A 21,879-nucleotide genomic window follows, 5' to 3' on the forward strand; every position below is an offset into this window, starting at 1 on the left:
AGTGTCACAAAGTTGGAAGGGTGATTGATAGACTTATATTGAAACAAGCTTGAAAATGCTTAATGCTTAGCAACTTGGAATACCGAAACTTTTGTGCCTAAACCAGAAAGCTCAGCAAGTGTAATATTTAGGTTAAAAAAATGCAGTTATACAAGTCTGAGGCACTAGAATTGCTGACAATTTACTAGTTTCAGTGATTATCAGTGGGGAACTCTTGTACTTTATGAATATATTTTTAAAAAATATATTTTTGTTGAGAGAGAGAGAGAGATGCATCAATAGATGGTTCATAGGCAGACACTCAACCACTGAGCCATGGTGGCCGGGCTTTAAAAAAAAAAAAGTATTTTTATTGATTTCAGAGAGGAAGGGAGAGGGAACGGGGGTGGGGGAGGGGAGATAGAGAGAAACATCCATGATGAGAGAATCATTGATTGGATGCCTCCTGCATGCCCCCTACTGGGAATGGAGCCCACACCCTGGCCTGTGCCCTTGACAGGAATCAAACCTGGGATCCCTCAGTCCACAGGCTGATGCTCTTTCCACTGAGCCAAACCACTTAGGGCACTGGCTGGACTTTTTTATAAATATTTTATTAAAAAAATTAAAAAATATATTTTATTGATTTTTTTTTTACAGAGAGGAAGGGAGAGGGATAAAGAGGTAAAAACATCGATGAGAGAGAAACATCCATCAGCTGCCTCCCACACACCTCCCACTGGGGATATGCCCGCAACCAAGGCACATGCCCTTGACCGAAACCGAACCTGGGACCACTCAGCCTGCAGGCCTATCCATGGAGCCAAACCAGTCAGGGCGGGCTATAAATATTTTTAAAAAATCCATTCTGGAAAGCATTAATAGAAATACTCTCTAGGTGCTAAACAATCATTCTGAAGGCTGTATTGGTGGTATTGCATTGTAGGTGCCAGACATTTGATGGATGTTGAAAAGCTCAAATGCATATAAAGAAGAGTGACCAATAGAGAGAAGGCATTTGAAAATATAAGGCTGTACTGTCTAATATAGTAACCATAGCCACGTTTGGTATTTAAAATTCAAAATTCAGTTCCTTAGTCACACTAGCAACATTTCAAGTGCTCAATCCACATTGGCTACTATATTGACCAGTACAGATTAGAGCAGTTCTGTCATAGGATGCTCTACTGGGCATCACTGAAGGAATGGTTGAAGAAACAGAGTATATGTTTAGTGTGGAGCTGAGAAAAGATTTAGTGGATAACAAAGACTGCAATCTAGGGCAGTCATGAAAGAGAAGACTACTCCTGAGTTCAATTACAAGCTCAGGGAGTATGATTTTTTTGGCTGAAAAAGAGAATTTTAAAGTTTTACCAAAGTGGAAATGGCTCCGTTTTGAGATAGTGAACTCTTTTTTGAAACTATTTAAGTGTATGCTGTATGTCCATCAGATGCTGTATAGTGGGCCCTCTTTAGGTGAGAAGTTGGACTAGATCTCTACAAGATGTGTCCTACCTGTAACTTCTAGATTCAGACATAACCAAGTCCCAGACCTACATGAGCATGCTTTCCCTTTATAACTCGGAAGACCAGTACCACCACCACCATCCCCACTTTAAGAGGAAAATCCTCTTTTTCTCAACTGTCCAATTCCAAAACCTGACTGTCAAGGGTGAAAATTCCTCCAGCTTTCTCGAAACATTTGGTGATAGCATTTATCTTGATTTGCTTTCATTGTGTATTCTTTGGTCTCTGGGGGGATGCATTGTTCTCTAGGGGAATGGATTTACTGGAGTAGATTTTGACTAGGTGGGAAGGAGGGGAAATTGAGTCACGTTGAGTTTGAAGTGGCAGCAGTATCCTCTGTCAGTGATTTGCTGAAGAAAGATGTCCTCTCTGCTAGAATGAACTAGTATACTAGACTACACACTCAGGACTGCCTTGTTTGAGGTTTGCCCTCAATCTGAATGTCTCCTCCTCCATACCTTTGCATTTCCCAACCAATCCATCCATCCAACGACCAGCTCAGACCACAGCTTCTTGTAGACTTTCGCACCCTCTCAACTCCCGAGCATTATAGTCTATATCTTTGACCTTCCCACTCGTATCTCGTACCGAGACTACTTACGTTATTAATCTTCGAACAACAACTGGAGGGAAGCAGGCAGGGTCAGGGTCGGTTCCAGTTTTGTGTCCCAGGACTTCGCGGACATCAATCAATGTTGGTTTGGGCGAGTACAATTGTACCATCAATTCTCCCAAATGCCCAAAGAGCATCTCTCGTTGCGATGGCCTTTCGGAGCTCCGAGGAAGTCAGGAGAGCGGTGAGAAACAATGTGCGTGGCTGGGCAGGACGAGGTGCGGGCTGGGGCGGAGAAGAGCAGAAGGCTCGGCAGGCCGGCGGGGCCACCCTCCTCGTGACTCCTCCTCCCCCCTCCTCGGTTCCGAATCAGGTGATTCCGGGCACGTGACGGGCACCACCTACCCTGCTGCTCCCGAGTGGCAGTTTGTGCAGCCAGTGAGCGGCCGGCCTCAGAGCAGAGCCAATCAGGGCCGGGATGGGGGGCGGGCCGCACGGCGGTGGCGGCTGCCGGGGGCGGCGGCGGCGGCGCACTGGGGAGGCGGCGGCCTGGCTCGGCCTGGCCTGGCCTGGCCTGTCAGGGCGCGGGCGTCTGCGGTCTAGCACCATGTCCCTGCAGTACGGGGCGGAAGAGGCGCCCCTTGCCGGCAGCTACGGCGCGGCGGACTCGTTCCCGAAGGACTTCGGCTACGGCGTGGAGGAGGAGGAAGAGGAGGCGGCCGTTGCGGGCGGCGGGGTTGGGGCGGGGGCCGGCGGAGGCTGTGGCCCGGGGGGCGCTGACAGCTCCAAGCCGAGGATCTTGCTCATGGGGCTCCGGCGCAGCGGCAAGTCCTCCATCCAGAAGGTGAGTGGGGCCGCGCCGCGTCCCTCCGCCCCTCCGCGGGGGCTCGGGTGGCCGCCGCCGCGCGGGAGAGGCCCCCCGAAGAGGGCGGCGGCCCGGCTGGCCGCAGGGCTGTCCCACGGCACATTCATTTCCTCCGAGCAGCGGAGCCCCAGGCGCGGCCCGCGCGGGGACCCCGACCTGCGAGCCCACGCCCAGGTCCGCCGAGGCCGAGTGGGTCCCTGCGGGCGAAGCTGGCTGGCAGGAGGCAGGTGCCCGTGGCACCACCGCCTGGGACGGGCACCAGCCCCTGCGCCTTTCCCCAAACTGACCTCCTCCCCAGTTCCTACTTGGAGAACTTCGCGGACTCCCTCCCCTGCCCCGCTTTTGTGTGTTCCACTCGCTCCAGGTGACCCGCGTTTGCAGGGCTTCCCAGGTGAGCCCCGGGGAGCAGCAGCGCCAGAAAGGGTTGCGATTGAGTCACGGCCATTGTTTTGCTCTCGTGACCAAAAATACGAAGGATATCTTTCTGTAACAGTGGGGGCTGTGATTCCACTTAGTTTAGTACTTGTGGCTTGGCGCGTATGATTGCTGGTGGGATTACCCCTGGCTGCGTGGTTAAGAATATTTGCAGACCGTTGCCAAGTGCATTTGCTTCCACTTAGGATCCGTCAGGACCGAATGGAGGGCTGTGCACTTTTTCCTAAGGGAAGTACGGAGAGGCACGGTGACCCGGTCATAAAAGGCCAGATAACCTGCTCTTTTGCCCTTTCCACTGGGTTGCAAAGGTCTATCCAAAATAAACCTTCCTGTGATAATTTGCAGACATTTGTTTTTGAAAAGTAATCATCTTCCCAATTTACTGGATTGCTTGCTTTTTCACCTCCACAGCAAAGTCTGGGTGCATTTATGGTAGGTATTTAGCAAACTAATCTTAATCCTTTTCTTATTAATACATATTACTGACTAAATCTTGGGAGTGACTGTCCATTTTTTCTCTTTTAGAAACAGTGAGAGGCAAATTAGTTTTGTGTTAGAGTTGTATGGATTGCAATTATTGTGATTCTTAACAATTGTCTTTACCATTTCTTCTCTCATGGGTTTTCCCTGTCAGTGAGTTACTTCGGTATCCCCCACATATTACTTTCTACTTGGTATAATTACTGTCTTCGTTTTATTTCTTCCACAAGACTGCAGACTCAGTGAGGGCAGGGTTTTGTCATTTTCCATTTCTGATTTTCTTAGAGCCCAATAAGTGGGGATCCGGTTCTTTAAATTACGTTAATTCAGGGTAGATTTTTTAAAACTTTTGATACAAAGTTGAATAGTCATAAAATTGTCTTTCTTTTAACAGGTGGTGTTTCATAAAATGTCACCCAACGAGACCCTCTTTTTGGAAAGTACCAACAAGATTTATAAAGATGACATTTCTAATAGTTCCTTTGTGAATTTCCAAATATGGGATTTTCCTGGGCAAATGGACTTTTTTGACCCAACTTTTGACTACGAGATGATCTTCAGGGGAACAGGAGCATTGATATATGTCATTGATGCACAGGTAGTTGGGAATAATTGTTTATTTATTTCTCTTCTCTGGTGGCAAAAGAGGTAGAAACAAGGCAAAGCTATTTATCTTCTTTGTTATGTGCTTCTTGCAGCTTTTTTTTTGCTAGTAGATTCCCTAACCGTGGTTGGCAAACTGCGGCTCGCGAGCCACATGCGGCTCTTTGGCCCCTTGAGTGTGGCTCTTCCACAAAATACTACGGCCTGGGCAAATCTGTTTTGAAGAAGTGGTGTTAGAAGAAGTTTAAGTGTAAAAAATTTGGCTCTCAAAAGAAATTTCAATTGTTGTACTGTTGATATTTGGCTGTCGACTAATGAGTTTGCTGACCACTGCCCTAGCAGTACAAGAGACGACACTGTGAAGGCGTTTTGGGAGCAAGCATAGCATTGTGAGAGTCCAGAATAGCAGATGATTAGGAGATGGTGGTTTATATCCCTGAGTTCTAGTTCATGAGCAGTTTTCCACTTTTATTTGTTAATAGTAGATATTGCTGTACTTCGTTAACTATTGCAATAATGATGTCATTCACTGAAAAGATCTCATCAGTGCCCATAATGTAAGGATATGGGAACTGAGTAAATATTAAAGTGAGTAGTTTCCTTAATTGTCCAAATTGAGTTGAGCGTAACAAGCATTTATTAAGGGGCTACCAAGTGGTGGGCCCTTAGAAAACGGGACATGTTACCCTTAAGAAGCTTGCTTTTTATAGGAGTGCATTAGTTAGGAGAGCTTTCTGAGTGACGGGCTCTGGAATGGTGCTTTCGCACTCCTGATTTATCTTTTACATACTCTGAGGAATGTGCTGTGGTTCCAGCTTTATAGATGAGTAAACTGACGTCACGGTCTTTAAGCATCCTGCTTAAGGTCATACATCTAATAATTGGTAGAGCTGGGATTACTTTAAAAAAGTTTATTGAGAAGAAATGTCCATTTCCTTTTTTCTTTCCTTATATCATCAGTATCATAAATGACAGCATTTACTTGGTAATTGAGTTTTTTAATCTTAGATTACAGATCTATTGAGTGGTAAAAGTTTTGGGTCTGAATAGTTAGGATAATATATTTTCTGTGGTTGGGGAAAGAGGTGTTCTGAGGCTTTCTTAACTCATTACTTGACTTTTATAAGATTTCTTTTAAAAAAACTATTTTTTTCTGACTTACAGGATGACTACATGGAGGCTTTAACAAGACTTCATATTACTGTTTCTAAAGCCTACAAAGTTAATCCCGACATGAATTTTGAGGTTTTTATTCACAAAGTTGATGGTCTGTCTGATGATCACAAAATAGAAACGCAGAGGGACATTCATCAGAGGGCCAATGATGACCTTGCAGATGCTGGGCTAGAAAAACTCCACCTTAGGTAACAACATGTGTGTTTGGTATGGGAGCCCTGAAAAATGTGTCCGTGTATTCCCATCTCTGTCATTACAGACACAAAGCTTTCTGTTACCAGTACATCCTCCCCAATTCTATAATGTTTTTGATCTTTTCTTTGTTGAATTCAAGCAGTTTTGGGATCCTGAGTTATTGAGAAGTTACCCCCCCCCCCCCTTTTTTTTTTCTTTTTCATTTTCCTGGAGGTTGAAGTCATGTGAAGTCTTTCTTTTACAGATTCATCCCAAGAGACTGGAGTCAGGCTTTTTCCTCGTGGCATAAAACTGTTTTGGGACTCCCTTCTCTTGGTTTCATCTCTCTTCCCCCCCCCCCCTTCTTACCTTAGTTCAAGGACTCTCTGTCACATTTGCTATAGATCTCTGTAGCTTGAGTTTTTACAGTATTTTTCTTAGTAGAAGAGCCTTTTATACATTCAAGTGTGGACTCGAATGTATCTTGTTCATATTTTTTAAAACGCTGTATGCTTTTATGAAACTCTAAAGTTTGGATTAGGTGGGTTTATCCTATAAATCTGCTTAGGGCTGTAATTAAGTTTGAAGAACTACTGATTCATAATTAAAGGCCATTAAGAAATTATTAACATTGTGCTATAGGTAGAAATGAGTAATAAAAAGTTCCCAAGAAAATGTCCCCTCGATGATATAAGCAGCTGCTGCTACAAACAGCTTAAACGGGAAGCAGGGGAGCGATTCAAGTGTTGCTATTTCCTTATCCTTGGTCTGTTACCAAGTGACTTCCTTATGGGCTCCAGCCACCCCCACCCTGAAATACTCACTAGGGCCTCAGACTCCAGGGTCTTTCACTTCTTCTAGGAAATCTTACAGAAAAGTCTCGTGCTCCAGATTAAAAATTTTAAAAATTTATAAATAATGTCTGTATTTAAAAAATCAACGATATTTGTAAGAGAAAGTGACAGAGTCTCTCCAATCATTTTTTGGGAATCCACTATTAATAGTGGGTGTTAAGCCATGATTGTTTTGTGTTCCCCAATGCCCATAGGAATCCTAATCCTCTGCGGCTCATGAGCCACATGCGGCTCTTTGGCCCCTTGAGTGTGGCTCTTCCACAAAATACCATGTGTGGGCGATTGAAACTTCTGTGGCCTATGCACAGAAGTTGGTTTTCGGTTCTCAAAAGAAATTGCGATTGATTACTGTTGATATTTGGCTCTGTTGACTTAATGAGTTTGCCGACCATTGCTCTACACATGGCTGTGTCCCTTTACAGGGCATCCCATCCCAGTGGTACATACTGTCCCTTCCCCAGTGCTTTATAGGGCTCTAGGCCTTGTTAACCTCACAATTCTGCATCAAGCTTTTAATAATTACTTGCAGGCCTGTGGATGAGGCACCATTTGATTTCTGGTTTCCAGAAACTTGACATCCTAAAATGCCCTATTCTCCCTGTCCCTGCCCACCTCCAAGCCTCACTGCCCCTTCAGGACCTTCTCACATTGCTAATCTTTTTTGACTAAAGGAAACACTAGAATATTCCTGTGTCTTCAGTGCTTTGTGGGGGTCATCTTGGCCTCACCTATTCCATTGCTCTCACATCAAGTGTAGAGCCCCACCTTGTTAAGCTCTTAGGTCAGCTCCTTGAAATTATCTTTAAGTTACCTGTAAAGTATAATACACACAGTTCTGTGTTTCTGGCTTTGCAGTATGCACTTATAAATGTGTCATGGATACAACTCTAAATGAAGATTATACTCACTGAGTGAAGAAACAGGTGGGATTGTCCACACTGTTTAAATTGTTAAAGGTGTCTCTCTCTCACTCTCAAATACATGTTTCACTAAATTTGTAGATGCTACTTCTCCACCATACATCCTTTTAGGCTTCCATTCTCTCTGAGGCCCCAGCTGCCATCCGTCCTCATACGTTACTTACTTACATTCTAAGCACCAGATGTATCCATTTATTAATATTTATTCAGCTATCCATGAGCACTGTTTAGGGCAGTGGGCTTGCAGCTACAAAGAAGACTGACAAAGTCTCTGAACTTATGGAGCTTACATTCTGATGAATTAGACAGCTCAAAAGCACTGATAAATAGAATAAATGTAAAGTGTAATTTTAAGTTCTTGTCAGTGCCTTGAAGAAAAATTTGGGAAAGCAATGGTAGGGGGATCAGGAAAGAACTTTCTAAGGAGGTGACATTTTGGTAGAGTCCTGAATTATATACTTACTAGAAGCGTGGTGCATGAAATTCGTGCAAAGGAGCGTGTCCCTCAGCCTGGCCTGCAACCTCTCCAATTGGGTCCCTTGGGGGATGTCCGACTGCTCGTTTAGGCCCGGTCCCACAGGACATCCCTCACCATTTGGGACTGCTGGCTCCTAACCGCTCACCTGCCTACCTGCCAACCTGATTGCCCCTAACTGCTCCCTTGCCTGCCTGATTGATGCCTAACTGCTCCCCTGCCAGCCCTATCACCCCTAACTGCCCTTCCCTGCAGGCCTGGTCGCTCCCAACTTCCCTCCTCTGCTGACCTGGTCACCCCTACCTGCCCTCCCCTACTGCCATGCTTGTCCCCAACTGCCCTCCCTTGCTGGCCTGATCACCTACAACTGACCTCCCCTGCTGGCATCTTGTGGTGACCATCTTGTGGCAGCCATCTTGTGATGGACATTTTGTGATGACGTCTTGTGACGCCACCTCGGCTTTTATTATGTAGGATTTGCTAAATGTCACCTATCTCCTCTTAAGTTTTCTCTTGACTTTTGTAAATTATGAGCTTAAGAAACTAAGCTTTTTGGATCAAATTGCAAGGGCTTAGGTGAATATTCAAGTTTCTGCATCTTAAAATGCTTTCCCGGGTAGTACCTCAAATGCCTTTTGTGTAAATGCAATAAAAGGGATGGATGCATGTAGGGACACTGCATTTGTCATCTTGAACGATGGGAATGGGGGACAGGATAAAGAGCTTTTAATTGAATTTACTGAAATAAAATGTTAAGTAACTTAAGCTTTGTGTATTATGATCATTGTTACCAAACTTGAGATTTTTCAAATTAATCAAACTGTATTGTTTTTCAGCTTTTATTTGACTAGTATCTATGACCATTCAATATTTGAAGCCTTTAGTAAGGTGGTACAGAAACTCATTCCACAACTGCCGACCTTGGAAAACCTATTAAATATTTTTATATCCGTAAGTGAGCTATTTAATTCACTATAGTTTTGATTTAATTTTCATTGAACATATTTGTATTATCAAATTCTCCAAAAAATGGCTTGAATCAAGTTGAAAGACTAACGACACACTTAACAGATAAATAAAAACATTAAAACTGGCTTGTTATTTTCTGAATTCTTTCCTTAGAACTTACCCTTTTTATCTTAAAATGAATTGATGAAAAATTTCCTCATGCTTTTTAAATTAAAAAATACCTTCATGATGTCTGTTTCCTGAAACAGGTAACTGGAAAAGACTGGGTTTTTGGAATTTGGCTTAGTTTATTTCTCTGCATTAATGGAGGTCGCATTGAAAAATTGATCTTTTTGTTTTCTTGCTAATCTTAGTATCATTTTACATTCATGTATTTTGAGGACTCAATTTAAAGGAGGTGGAAACAGAAGGGGATCTTAATATGAGGTGACAGGAGAAGATTTGACTTTGGGTGGTGGGTACATGCTGCAATATACAGATCTTGTAACATAGACATCACGCATGAAACCTATATGTTCATGTTGACTAATGTCACCCCAATCAATTTAGTAAATAAAATAAAAAAAGGATATCCCTCCAATAAACTTAGTATTTTTTGTTATATTTTCTAAACATTACTTTGAAGGGCTCAATGTATAGTGATCTCGAGTTCTTTTGGGTTTTTGGGTTATGGTAGATGTTGTCATCTGATATAACTAATATTTTATTATCTTGCTAATGGTCATGTAAAGCCTTTCTGGTAGCAAGGTCATTCAGATCAGAGACTGATTATTGTAACAAGAAAGGGTTATTGAAAATGTAGCATGGCTTGATTTTTGGAGTTAATTTTATTTATGATGTCTTAGAAAATAATTCAAGTGAAAAGGAGAGAGAACAAACAAACTTGACTGATTGATGCAATAAGGTCAGTAAGGCAGCAGAGAAATAAGTTCACTTTTATTCGTTGGATTACAGAAGTGCCTCTTTCCCCAGTACTATTTGGTTATTTTGGAATTGGGTTGTGTCATTAAAAATGTCCTTGGAGTTCATCAATAATTCAAGATCTTTGATAAGTTGCAAACTGTAATTCTTAAAAAAAAACTGAACACTTCCTCTATTTTGTTTTTCCAAGAATTCAGGTATTGAAAAAGCTTTTCTCTTTGATGTTGTCAGCAAAATCTACATTGCAACAGACAGTTCTCCTGTGGATATGCAATCTTATGAACTTTGCTGTGACATGATTGATGTTGTAATTGATGTGTCTTGTATATATGGGTAAGTTATGTACATATTTCTGTAAGATCTCCGGTGGAAAACTACTAGTTTGATTTGTCAGGGGGATTCATTTCTGAGGCCCCCAGCAAGTATTACCTGAAGTGGACTCGTTCTGACCATAGTGCTGCAGCTTGGAGCATGATTTCTCTGTAGGTGGCTGCTGGGTTTTATTTCTTCAGAGAGAATGAACAAGAATGGTTGGAAAAGTGTGACTAGGGCCAGACTTTCTCCTGCCATTATTTGAGGGGTTTTGCTCTGCGTCTTCTCATTTAGGGAACTTAGCTAGACTAAAAAAACAAAACAACCCAGATTAATTTATTTAAAACATTTTGAGAAAGAATGAGTACTGTTCCTAATTTAAAGGCTTTGTGGAATGAGGGATCCTTAAGGAAGTTGGAATTTTGAATGTCAGAAGGATTTACGCATATATAATAAAAATTTGACCCAAGTATATGAGTTTCTCTAAAAGTAAATCTCTAAATTATAAATTCTTCCTTTATGTAAATTCATCAAATTATACAGAAATTTATAAAAATCAGTAAAGATGTGGTTTTGTATATTATCCCAGAGGGATGAGTGAAAACTGGTGAATTACTGGTATTTTATTTTTTTTAATTTTAATTTTTAAATATATTGATTTTTTTACAGACAGGAAGGGAGAGAGATACGAGAGCTAGAAACGTCGATGAGAGAGAAACATCGACCAGCTGCCTCTTGCACACCCCCTACCGGGGATGTGCCCGCAACCAAGGTACATGCCCTTGATCGGAATCGAACCTGGGACCTTTCAGTCCACAGACCAGTGCTCTACCACTGAACCAAATGGGCTTTGGCGAATTACTGGTATTTTAAAAACCTAAAACCTCTGTTGCCTCTGATAGCCCTGATTCCCTAATACAGTGATTTTCACCAGGTGTGCTGTGGCAGGCACACTGATGGCTGCAAGAATTTTTATTTTATTTTAAAAAAATATTTTTATTGATTTCAGAGAGGAACAGAGAGGGAGAGAGAGATAGAAACATCAATGACGAGAGAATCATTGATGTTTCTATCTGAACTGCCTACTGAATGGCCCCTACTGGGGATCAAGCCTGCAACCTAGGCATGTGCCCTGACCAGAAATCAAACTGTGATTTCCTGGTTCATAGGTCAACCCTCAGCCATTGAGCTACGCTGGCTAGGCTGCAAAAATTTTAGAATGTGTGATGCCTGATGGTTTAGTCAGGGGCACTCACCTCTTTTTCCCTCCGATTGTCAAGTGGACCCCTCCCCCCCCAAGACAGCCAGCACAACAGCCATCCGGTGTGAATGAATCAAAATTATACCTTTTTTTTTTTTTTTCCTATTGTCAGATAGTCAAAAAATATAATACATTTTTTGGTGTATTGCAGAATTTTAGTAAATAGTTTCTGTGTGACATGAAATGAAAAAGTTTTAAAATCGCTGCCCTAATAAGCACTCCCAACACACTTTCTGATGCTATAACAATGCCTTTGCTTTCTGATACCTGTGTCCTGTATCTTTTGATCTCTGCTCCATCTCAACTCCTCTTTTATTTCTCTGTTCCTACCCTTGACCTTGGTCTTTCTGCCTAATTTGTCAGTGTCTTTCTCCAACTGACTCTGAGTAGGAAATGCATTTGTCTCACCTGTGCTTGTCTATTCTTGTCTTCCATTTCTATTTTTCACTTTTGTGATTACATGTTCTCCTTTGTTTTGATTCTTTCCATAATGAAAAGAGATTTCTATTTATATTATTCAGTAAAGTTTTATAAACCCATTTCTGATTTTAAAAAATTGATGACGTGTCTCAGTTGGTTGGGTATTGCCCTGTGCACCAAAAGTTTGCCAGTTTGATTCTTGGTCAGGGCACAGGCTCGGTTGTGGACTTATTCCCTGGTATGGTGCATGCAGGAGATAGCAGATTAATGTTTTGCTATCACATTGATGTTTCTCTTTCCCTCTCTTGCGCTCTCTTCCTTTCTAAAATCAGTTAAAAAAAAAAAAAAAAAAAAGAAGAAAAAAGAAGAGAACATTTATTTTTTCTTTAAAACAAATCTAAACTTTATAAACCAAATTTTTATCTCATTATTATTAACACATTCTATGCATGCACTTTTAAAAAAATATATATTTTATTTTTTACAGAGAGGAAGGGAGAGAGAGTGTTAGAAACATTGATCAGCTGCCTCCTGCACACCGGCTACTGGGGATGTGCCCGCAACCAATGCCCTTGACCGGAATCGAACCTGGGATCCTTGAGTCCACAGGCTGACGCTCTATCTACTGAGCCAAACCGGTTTTGGCAATGCATGCACTTTGCACTTTGATGTGCTTTTTTTATAGTTTAATTTGCTTTCTTGACTATTAATTTACATTTTTTGAAGGGGGACTTCATATAACAATTCTAGAATGTCAATTCTACAATAGTTTAATAAATGAAAGCTTTCAGAACCTGTAAGACTCACTTTATAGGCATCAGGATTCCTCAGTATCTTTGATAGACTATTTTAGTTTTTTTCCCCTTATTCTTTCTTCACTAATGGCAGTTTTCATATTTTGGTCCTGTCAGTACAGATTAGCATAAGGGAAAATTCACCTAAACTGCTGTATTCCATGCATTTTAGCTAAACAAGATGGAAGGTGTGAACGCATGGGATGCTGCATCAAGGTCTGGGAGCCCTATACACCTAAACAAGAACTTCTGTGCAATATATTTAAGCCAGTATTCTTTCTCAAAACACATTTGGGAAACTGGGTGGAAAGAAACATTGTGCAAATGAAATGTGACAAAATACTTCGTTGGGAACCCTGTAATGAATAATACTTTCTTTTAAAACAGGTTAAAGGAAGATGGTAGTGGAAGTGCTTATGACAAAGAATCTATGGCAATTATTAAGCTGAATAATACAACTGTCCTTTATTTAAAGGAAGTGACTAAATTTTTGGCACTGGTTTGCATTCTTAGGGAAGAAAGTTTTGAACGAAAAGGTAATGACATTTTTAAGATGCTGTTTTTATGTGAAGTTCTCTTGTTATAATTTCTTAGATTCTTGAAAATGAGAAAATAATACTGCAGTGTTAGACCTGTGATGCCGCAAGAATTTTTAAAACATGCAGTACTGACTACTTAGGGCACTGACCTCTTTCCCTTAGATTGTCAAATAAAAAAATGACAACCGCCAACAGTAGCTGTCTTGTGTGAATGAATCATAATTATACCTATATATTTTTTCAGATAGGGGAAAAACATATTTTTTGATGTGCTGCAGAATTTTAGTAACTAGTTTATGTGTGCCATGAGATGAAAAAGGTTGAAAAATCACTGTTAGATGATTAAAAGCTCAAACTACTTTTTTCCCTTCCCTTCCATATATGGTCAGACTTACTCCTTCCGTTTGATCTATATTAAACCAAGATTTTTATTCCAGTCTCTTACTTCAGATCTTTTCTTTACCCAACTGCCTGCCATTCGGCTTCTTCCTGAGCCAGGCACCAGGTTACCTCCTTGCTGCCAATGGCCTTTTCTATTCTGCAGCTTCTTCAGCCTTCTGAAGCCTCTCCAGCCTTACTTGAAGCTTTCTTCTCTCTCTGCTTTCCTAAGGCTGAACCCTATGGGCTGTTTTATGTATTTGTTTCTCTAAGGACCTCTCCTGTTTCCTCTGTTTTTATCTATTTTTTATTTTTTAAATAAAATTTTATTGTTCATATTATTACAAATGTTCCTTTCCCCCCCACCCCCTTCATTGCTCTACTCCACCAGGTTCCCATCCCACCCTCAGCCCTTTCCCCACCCCCTATTGTCCTCATCCATAGGTGCACAGTTTATATTCAGTCTCTTCCCACATCTCCCTCTCCCCTTTTCCCCAAGAATCGTCAGTTCACTCCCCTTCCATACTTCTGATTCTATTTTATTCAACAGTTAATATTGTTCATCAGATTTTTAAAAAATTTTCTTGGTTTTTAGATTCGCTTGTTGATAGTTATGTATTTGTTGTTCATAATTAAAAAAATATATATTTTAATGATTTTGTACAGAGAGGAAGGGAGAGAGATAGAGAGTTAGAAACATCCATGAGAGAGAGTCATCGATCAGCTGCCTCTTGCACACCCCCTACTGGAGATATGCCCGCAACCAAGGTACATGCCCTTGACCAGAATTGAACCCGGGACCCTTCAGTCCCCAAGCTGACGCTCTATCCATTGAGCCAAACCGGTTTCGGCTGTTGTTCATAATTTTTATCTTTATTTACTTTCTCTTCCAAAAGAACCCCCTTCAGCAATTCATATAATTCTGGTTTGGTGGTGATGAACTCCTTTAGCTTTTTTTTTTTATTAGTGAAGCTCTTTATCTGGCCTTCGATTCTGAGTGATAGCTTTGCTGGGTAGATTATCTTTGGCTGTAGGTTCTTACTATTCATCACCTTGAATATTTCTTGCCATTCCTGCCTGGCCTGCATGGTTTCTGTTGAGAAATCAGCTGACAATCGTATAGGTGCTCTTTTATAGGTAAATACCTGCTTTGCTCTTGCTGCTTTTAATATTCTCTCTTTGTCTTTTGCTCTTGGAATTTTAATTATGATTTGTCTTGGCGTGGTCCTGTTTGGATTCCTTTTGTTTGGAGTTCTGTGCGCTTCCTGGACTTGTAAGTCTAATTCTTTCACCAGGTGGGGGAAGTTTTCTGTCACTATTTCTTTCAGTATGTTTTCGATATCTTGCTGTCTCTCATCTTCTGGGACCCCCATAATTCTGATGTTGGATTGTTTGAAGTTGTCCCAGAGGTTTCTTACATTATCTTCAATTTTCTGGATTCTCTTGCCTTCTAGTTTCTGCAGAGGAGTTTCTTCTGGTTCTTTATGTTCCAAATCTTTGACTTGATTCTTGCGATCTTCCATTCTGTTTTTAGGACTCTGTATAATATTTTTTATTTCAGACAATGTATTCTTTATTTCTTGTTGATCCCTTTTCATATCCTCATAGGTCTCATTTATTTTATCGGCCTTTTCTAGGAAACTCTTGAAAAACCTTATAAGTATCAGAGGGTCCTTCAGTACTCGTTGCAAGCACCTCTGAGAGAAAGGTACCCTCGATTTTTGCCTGCTACCAAACAGTCTAGGCTCTCCCCCAATGAGCCCGGAACTGGGGTTCAGTTCAGTTGGAAGTGGAGTTGGAGGTGGCGTTCAGAGCAGTCTGGAGCCCTTGTCTCCTTCCTGCCAGGGCAATCCTGCAGCACAGCCAACTGTCCCTTCTCTGCACGCAATGTGCGCGCCTCTGGGACCTCCTTTCACCGCTCCCCCGGGGTTCCGCCTTACAGCCCAGCTCCCTATGGATGAGCCTGGGTCTGGCCTAGAACTGGGATTCAGAGCAGTCGTAACGGGCCCAGCACAGTCGGAGCGTTTATCTCTTTCCTGCTAGGGAACGCCAGCCGGACACTCAGCCGCCCCCCCTCTCCAGCTCCATCCTCTCCATGCGCCTTGTGTCTCCGTACTTTAGGCTTTTACAGCTCCTCTGCTCTTCCTTTTGGTTTTCTCCTTTCTTCTTGTTGTAGAATTTCCAGTCAGTTGACTTTCCTGTAGTTCTGGGTATTTTATATTTTAGTTGTGTTTTATTGAAATTGTTGTGTGCAGCTGCGACTAGCTGTTTACCTGTGCAGCCATCTTGGATTCTCTCTCCTCTGTTTTTCTTTTCCTTGGTTCTGAGTGTTCCTCAGAGTCAAGTCTTTCTGCTTCTCTTATTCTCCAGGTTAGCTCATCCAAGCCATGGCTTCATTAATCTTCCCTATGTGTTGGTAGGAAAATTCACATCTGCAGCTCTGATACGGGCCCACGTCCCTGTCCCATGTTCGGAGCTGCTGTTAGTAAGACACCTACATTTAAATATTTGGTTATTATCTTACCCAGGTGTCAAAAGCTGTTGAACACTTTCCCCTTTGTTTCATGGCCTTCCTAGAACCCTACTTTTGTGATTAGTTTTGATATTTTTTTTGGTGTCCAAGCTTAGCTATCTTGTGTGGTGGTGATGCTGAAAGGGATCTTGCAGATAAGAGGGCATTCATTGTTCTCCTTTTTTCCAGTCTTTTCCTGTATGGCTTACATTGGATTTTCACCAAATCTTATCATTTGTTTCTTGGATTTTCTTTTGATTTTATTATTATTATTATTTTTAATATATTTTTACTGATTTCAGAGAGGAAGGGAGAGGGAGAGAAAATTATTGATAGACTGCCTCCTTCATGCCTCCCCCTCCCCCCACTCCTCTCTGGGGTTCAAACCCAAAATCTGGACAAGTGTCCTTGACAAGAATCAAACCCTTCCTTTTAGTCCACAGGCTGACATGCTATGCACTGAGCCAAACTGGCTAGGATGGTTTTCCTTTTCTTTTTACTCTCATAAGACTTTATCCCTCTAGGCTTATGGTGCTGCATCAACCTCATACTTAAGATTATGCATTCAATATGTGCAGGGGTGGGCAAAAGTAGGTTTCAGTTGTGAGTACACAAAAGAGTTTGTTCTTATTATTTTTAATTTATTTTTTATTTCAGAGAGGAAGGGAGAGGAAATTGTATTCTTGTATTATTATTTATTAGATGTATTATTTTTATATGAATAACTATAAACCTACCTTTGCCCTCTTCTGGATATATATAGAAGGCTTTGTATGTATCATCATTTATTCCAAAGGAAGACTAGAATTCAGAAAATTACTTAGGGAGCTATAATAGCTCTCTATTATTCACTGCAACAAGTCCCTGCTCTTCTACCTAAGATTAAATGTTAATTAATATTAAATGATTACTATTCTTTCATTAATGTTAGTATTAATGAATTATTTCAGATATGTTTAACTTTTTGGATACAATATAAATTTTTGTATTTCTTTGAGCTTAGAAAGTAAACACATGCCAAATGTATGTAGGCTCTCTGTGTCTTCTGTGTTATTTCTCAATTGAAAACCCCTCCTTTGCACTTGTAGTGTTTTATTTTTCCCATGCAGGATTTATTCCTTTACTTCACATCTATAAACAGTAAGAGTATAAATGATCTAAAAATGTAAATAGTGTTTCTGCAAAATTGTTTTTGAGATTTATCCATATTGATAACATACAGCTCTATCTAGTTCATTCATTTTTTAAAAATATTGATTTTAGAGGAAGGGAGAAGGATATATATAGAGAAACATCAATAATGAGAGAGAAACATCATTGATCGGCTGCCTCCTGCCCGCCCCAGCAGGGATCGAGCGCCCAACCATGACCTACTGGATCACTCAGCCACTGAGCCATGATGGCCGGGCCAGAACATCATCTTTATCAGACATTGCCCTCCAGAGTGGTCTTACCATTTTCACCCCTGTTAGCATTATGTGGTAGTTCTTGTCACTTTATGTCCTTGGTAATACTTGATGTCGTTAGACTGTGTAGTCACTATCAGTCTGGTAGGTGTGAGATAACATCTCATTTGGCTCTAATTTTTACTACTTTTACTAGTTAGGGCAAGCAATTGATTACCTTTTTATGCTTGATCAGGTTTCTTCTTTGGTGATTTACCTCTTTTCATTCCTTTGTTTTTTTATACTGATCTTTTTTGTACTTCTTAGGATTTCTTTATTTTTCTCCATTCTGTTTAATTTTTTAAAAAAACTCTTGGTTATGGAAATTTTCAGATATACACAAAAGTAGACCAGAACAATGACTCTTCATGTACCCATATCTCCCTGCTTCAGTAATCATCACATAGGGTCACTCTTTTTTTCTGTATGTCCTTTTCACAATGAAATGTTTTTTTACTCTTTTTTTTTTTTTTATGAAAACTGTCAAACATATTTAAAAAAGTAGAGAAAATCTTGTAATGATCCCTTTTTAATCTTTCACCCAGATTCAACAGTTTCAAAATTAAAGCCAATCTTATTTAATCTCTATACTTCTTTTTCTACTAGATTATTTTGAAGCAAACACCTGACATCAAATCACTTTGTATAGATTTCAGCAGATATCTCTTAAGGTAGTTTTCTTTTTCAAATGTAACAGTAACACCGTTAATACATGTAAACAAATTAATCATGATTTCAGGCCAGTGTTCAACATTTCACAACTGTTAATTTCACAATTGTTAATTTTATTTTACTATTTGCATACAAGTAAATTTTAATGTAGTTGAACTTATCAAAACTATTATATTTTTTCTGCATCTGAAGGATCTTCTTAATTTAGCTCTAACCTACTTATTTAGACTTAATTCTCAGTATTTTCTACCAAGAATTCTGTTTCTCCAGTCAGACTAGTTTCTTTCCATCTTTCACCTGTGCTGTGTTCTGATTGCCAGTTTCCTGCTGCTGTCTTTCCTGCTGTGTTGCTCCTCTTTCCTGCCTGATGAAATCTGACCGGTTTCCCCAAAGTGCTGCTTCATCTCTGAAGTCTTATTGGCTGCTTTTGCCCTGCACTTTGCTTTCCCTCCTTTGGACTTCTTTCACCTTGGTACTCACTGTGACACCAGATTGTTCTGATTTGTTTGTTGTGTGTCATCTTTCTGTTCCAGTGTCCCTGAGGGCATCATTTCTTTTCTTTCTGCCTTCTTAGCGCTGGCTTCTATTCTCAAGGTCACTTCGTGGTTTGGAATGGCTCCAGGAACTCTGGCCATTCTATCCAAATTCCAGTCATTAAGGAGGAACAGGGGTGAGGGAAGAATACAGCCTCTTCCTTTTTTAAAGGAGACTTCACGGAAGTCCCACACATTTCTCCTTATCCCAGTGGCCAGAATTGTTCATGTGGCCATACATAACTGCAGGGAGGTCTGCGGAGTGCAATGTTTCAGCTGAGCACCAGTATGCATGTGCAAAATTGGGGTTCTGTTTCTGAGGTGAAAGAAGGAAAATGGATATTTAGTGGGCAGCTAGCCATTTCTGTCATAAAATAGAACTGCTTGGTTGATCAAAATCTTATTTGTAAGCCAGTTCATGAAACATGAAGAAGGAGCTGCCTTGCCTGAGGTGGGGTACAGGCTGCCTGAGGCTCTACTGGGGGGCTTCTGTACCTCCCAAACCCCAGGGCTCTACTGAACAGTTTGCCAATGATTATTCTAGCTGTTTCCTTCAGTCTTCATTAGCTGTCCCCATGATGTGTAAAAGGAAAAGTTCGGTAATTAAAAAGTATTTTATTGTAAATTTACCTTCCTAACTCTTTTTTTTTTTTAACCTGTTTATTCCCAGGCCCCAAAGGTAACCAATGTTAACAATTTGGGCATATGCTTTATTTATTTTCAGTGTAGGAAATTCCTCAGCTGGATATGTTTTTTTGATAAACATCAATTTTTTTTTTCTGTCATCAAATGTTTCATAGTAGATAATTTCACAGTTGACATTCAGAAGGCCTAATCTTCTTTTTTCTCCTTGTTGCAGGTTTAATAGACTACAATTTCCATTGTTTCCGAAAAGCTATTCATGAGGTTTTTGAGGTGGGCGTGACTTCTCACAGGGGCTGTGGTCACCAGACCAGTGTCCCCAGCCTGAAAGCATTGGCACACAATGGCACGCCTCGAAATGCCATCTAGCCTGAATTCTAGTGGTCGGGCTCTGTGCCAGCTTACTCTTCACTCCAGGGTCAGATGCCACGTGCAGCAGGACATGGGAGTTGCCACTTGTGGGAATCTGGTGCCTGTCCCACTAGAGACGAGGGGTAGAGTTTCTCATTTGGATGGAAACCCCTTCAACCAATGGTCTACAGCCGAATCTACTATTTCTTCTTTTTCAAAAGTGACAAAAAAAGAATTCTAGAGACCGCAGAAGTCAAGTGTGTGTTTCTCTTCTTTGGGGTCCTACTTTGAGTACTTGGGATATTTCGGACCTGGAGATAACACCACTTACCCATCCTTTCCATGGAATGTTGCCACCATTACCAGTTGAAAATAATAGAACTGAGTTTTTATATGCTCTACTTAGGTTTTCAGTTGAGTAGTCTCTAAAGATGCTGCCTTGCTTACGTTCTAACACTGCCTCTCAGATTTCAATTTTGGACATTGCATACCTAAGACCTTTTAAATGCATTTGCCTGCTAGCTCAGAAGACTTGTGGTCTGACTGCAGCAAAGGACATTCCTGTATTTGTTACTGAAGAAAAGAGAACACTTTATGTTGCATCAGATCAAGGGCAAGGCTCAGCAGTGGAAGCACTGAGGAAACATTTTAAAACAGAAGAAAATGTTTGCAGCAGTGTTTAGGGTACCAGATATCTGGATTCTTTTCTCCTACATATGATAAACGATCATGATGAGTGTAACAAAGGGAATTTTTTAAAAATTGTTTTCCCCACAATCTCCTAAGAGGGGAGGAACTCATTATGTCATTGAAATATTTAACTCATTTTTCTTTAAACTCGATACCAGCAGCTACATACCTTTTGTTCTGTGCTGTCTAAATTCTTTAAGTACTGCTGTTCTGCTGACCATGAATGACCCTGAGGCACTGGTCCCCTGGGAGTTGGAGAGCACGTGTTGTTTAACACCCTTCGTCTTCAGTATTCTGACACCAAGTGTCACCTGTGGTACTTCCTTCGCTTAGCATATTAATTCATTTTTCCTTTTGTTGTTGGTTGATACCCTTTTTGTTGATTTAAACTTAACACATTACATTTACATCACATGCCCAGTAGTCATTTATTCCAAAGCCACTGGACCACTTGAGTACATAAGTGCCACTGTTGAATGAAATGTGTATATTCAGGTCTGTAAACCTAACAGTGCAACTTGGAGTGCTTCCTGCAGATGACTGACTGCTGAGTATTTACATGGACCATGGTGATATCCAAGAGAAAAGTGCTTTTATATTTATAGATTATTTCATTGAACTATATAAAATGGGTATCAATAAATGTATTTACATCAAAATCAGTTTTTTTTTATTTGCCTAAGATACGAGAGGGTGGGTGATAGAACATTGGGTTGTCACACTCGGTCATTTTACATCCATTTTCTTTCCTTTGCTGCCTCACATGGTTTACATGCCTATGTTTCAGGACTTGAAGTTCTATCCTGATGCAGGAATTTCATAGCTTGGGTCCAGACATCTCTCCTGGCCTGTTTCTGCTTAGGATAGGAGATCTAGGCTCAGGTGAAAATGGCTTTTTGGGTGTGGTGTTTCATACCAACAGATTTTATGATGGGGAATATCTAGGGCTTGGCATAATTGATGTATTATATCCAAGGTGGACGGAGATGAATTAAGCAGAATACCATATAAGAAATGTGCACTGCCCTAGCTGGCTTTTCTCAGTGGTTAAAGCAGCAGTGTGCTTAGGTTTGATTCCAGTCAAGGGCAGGTACCTCAGTTGCAGGCTCAATGCCCAGTCCTGGTTTAGTGTGTGCCAGAGGCAACCAATTTGTGTCTCTTTCTTATCAATGTTTCTCTCTGCCTCCCCCTCCCTTCCACTCTTTCTAAAAATCAATGGAAAACATATCCTTGGGTGAGGGTTAACAAAAAACTTGTACTGATTCCAGCTTGTGATTCATTTCTTCCAGTTCCTGAGATATTCATTACTGACTTTTATGTCAGTTGAATCAATGTTTATTTATATAGATGCTCTTACAGTTAGGCTGGGTCTAAATTGTTTGAAGTAAAGACTATGCAT

General features: G+C 40.8%; 1 protein-coding gene across 1 annotated transcript; it reads left to right on the top strand.

Annotated features, from left to right (window-relative positions):
- Positions 1–2,550: 2,550 nt before the first annotated feature.
- RRAGC (Ras related GTP binding C) lies at positions 2,551–21,139 on the top strand. The gene is made up of 7 exons (XM_036446793.2): positions 2,551–2,903; positions 4,234–4,437; positions 5,607–5,806; positions 8,878–8,992; positions 10,122–10,264; positions 13,106–13,254; positions 19,657–21,139. The coding sequence occupies exons 1-7, from the start codon at positions 2,667–2,669 to the stop codon at positions 19,806–19,808; spliced, it is 1,200 nt and encodes a 399-aa protein (XP_036302686.1). The 5' UTR covers positions 2,551–2,666; the 3' UTR covers positions 19,809–21,139.
- Positions 21,140–21,879: the final 740 nt, after the last annotated feature.

Source organism: Pipistrellus kuhlii, unplaced genomic scaffold (genome assembly GCF_014108245.1).
Source record: "Pipistrellus kuhlii isolate mPipKuh1 unplaced genomic scaffold, mPipKuh1.p scaffold_m20_p_2, whole genome shotgun sequence".
Lineage (NCBI taxonomy): Eukaryota > Metazoa > Chordata > Mammalia > Chiroptera > Vespertilionidae > Pipistrellus > Pipistrellus kuhlii.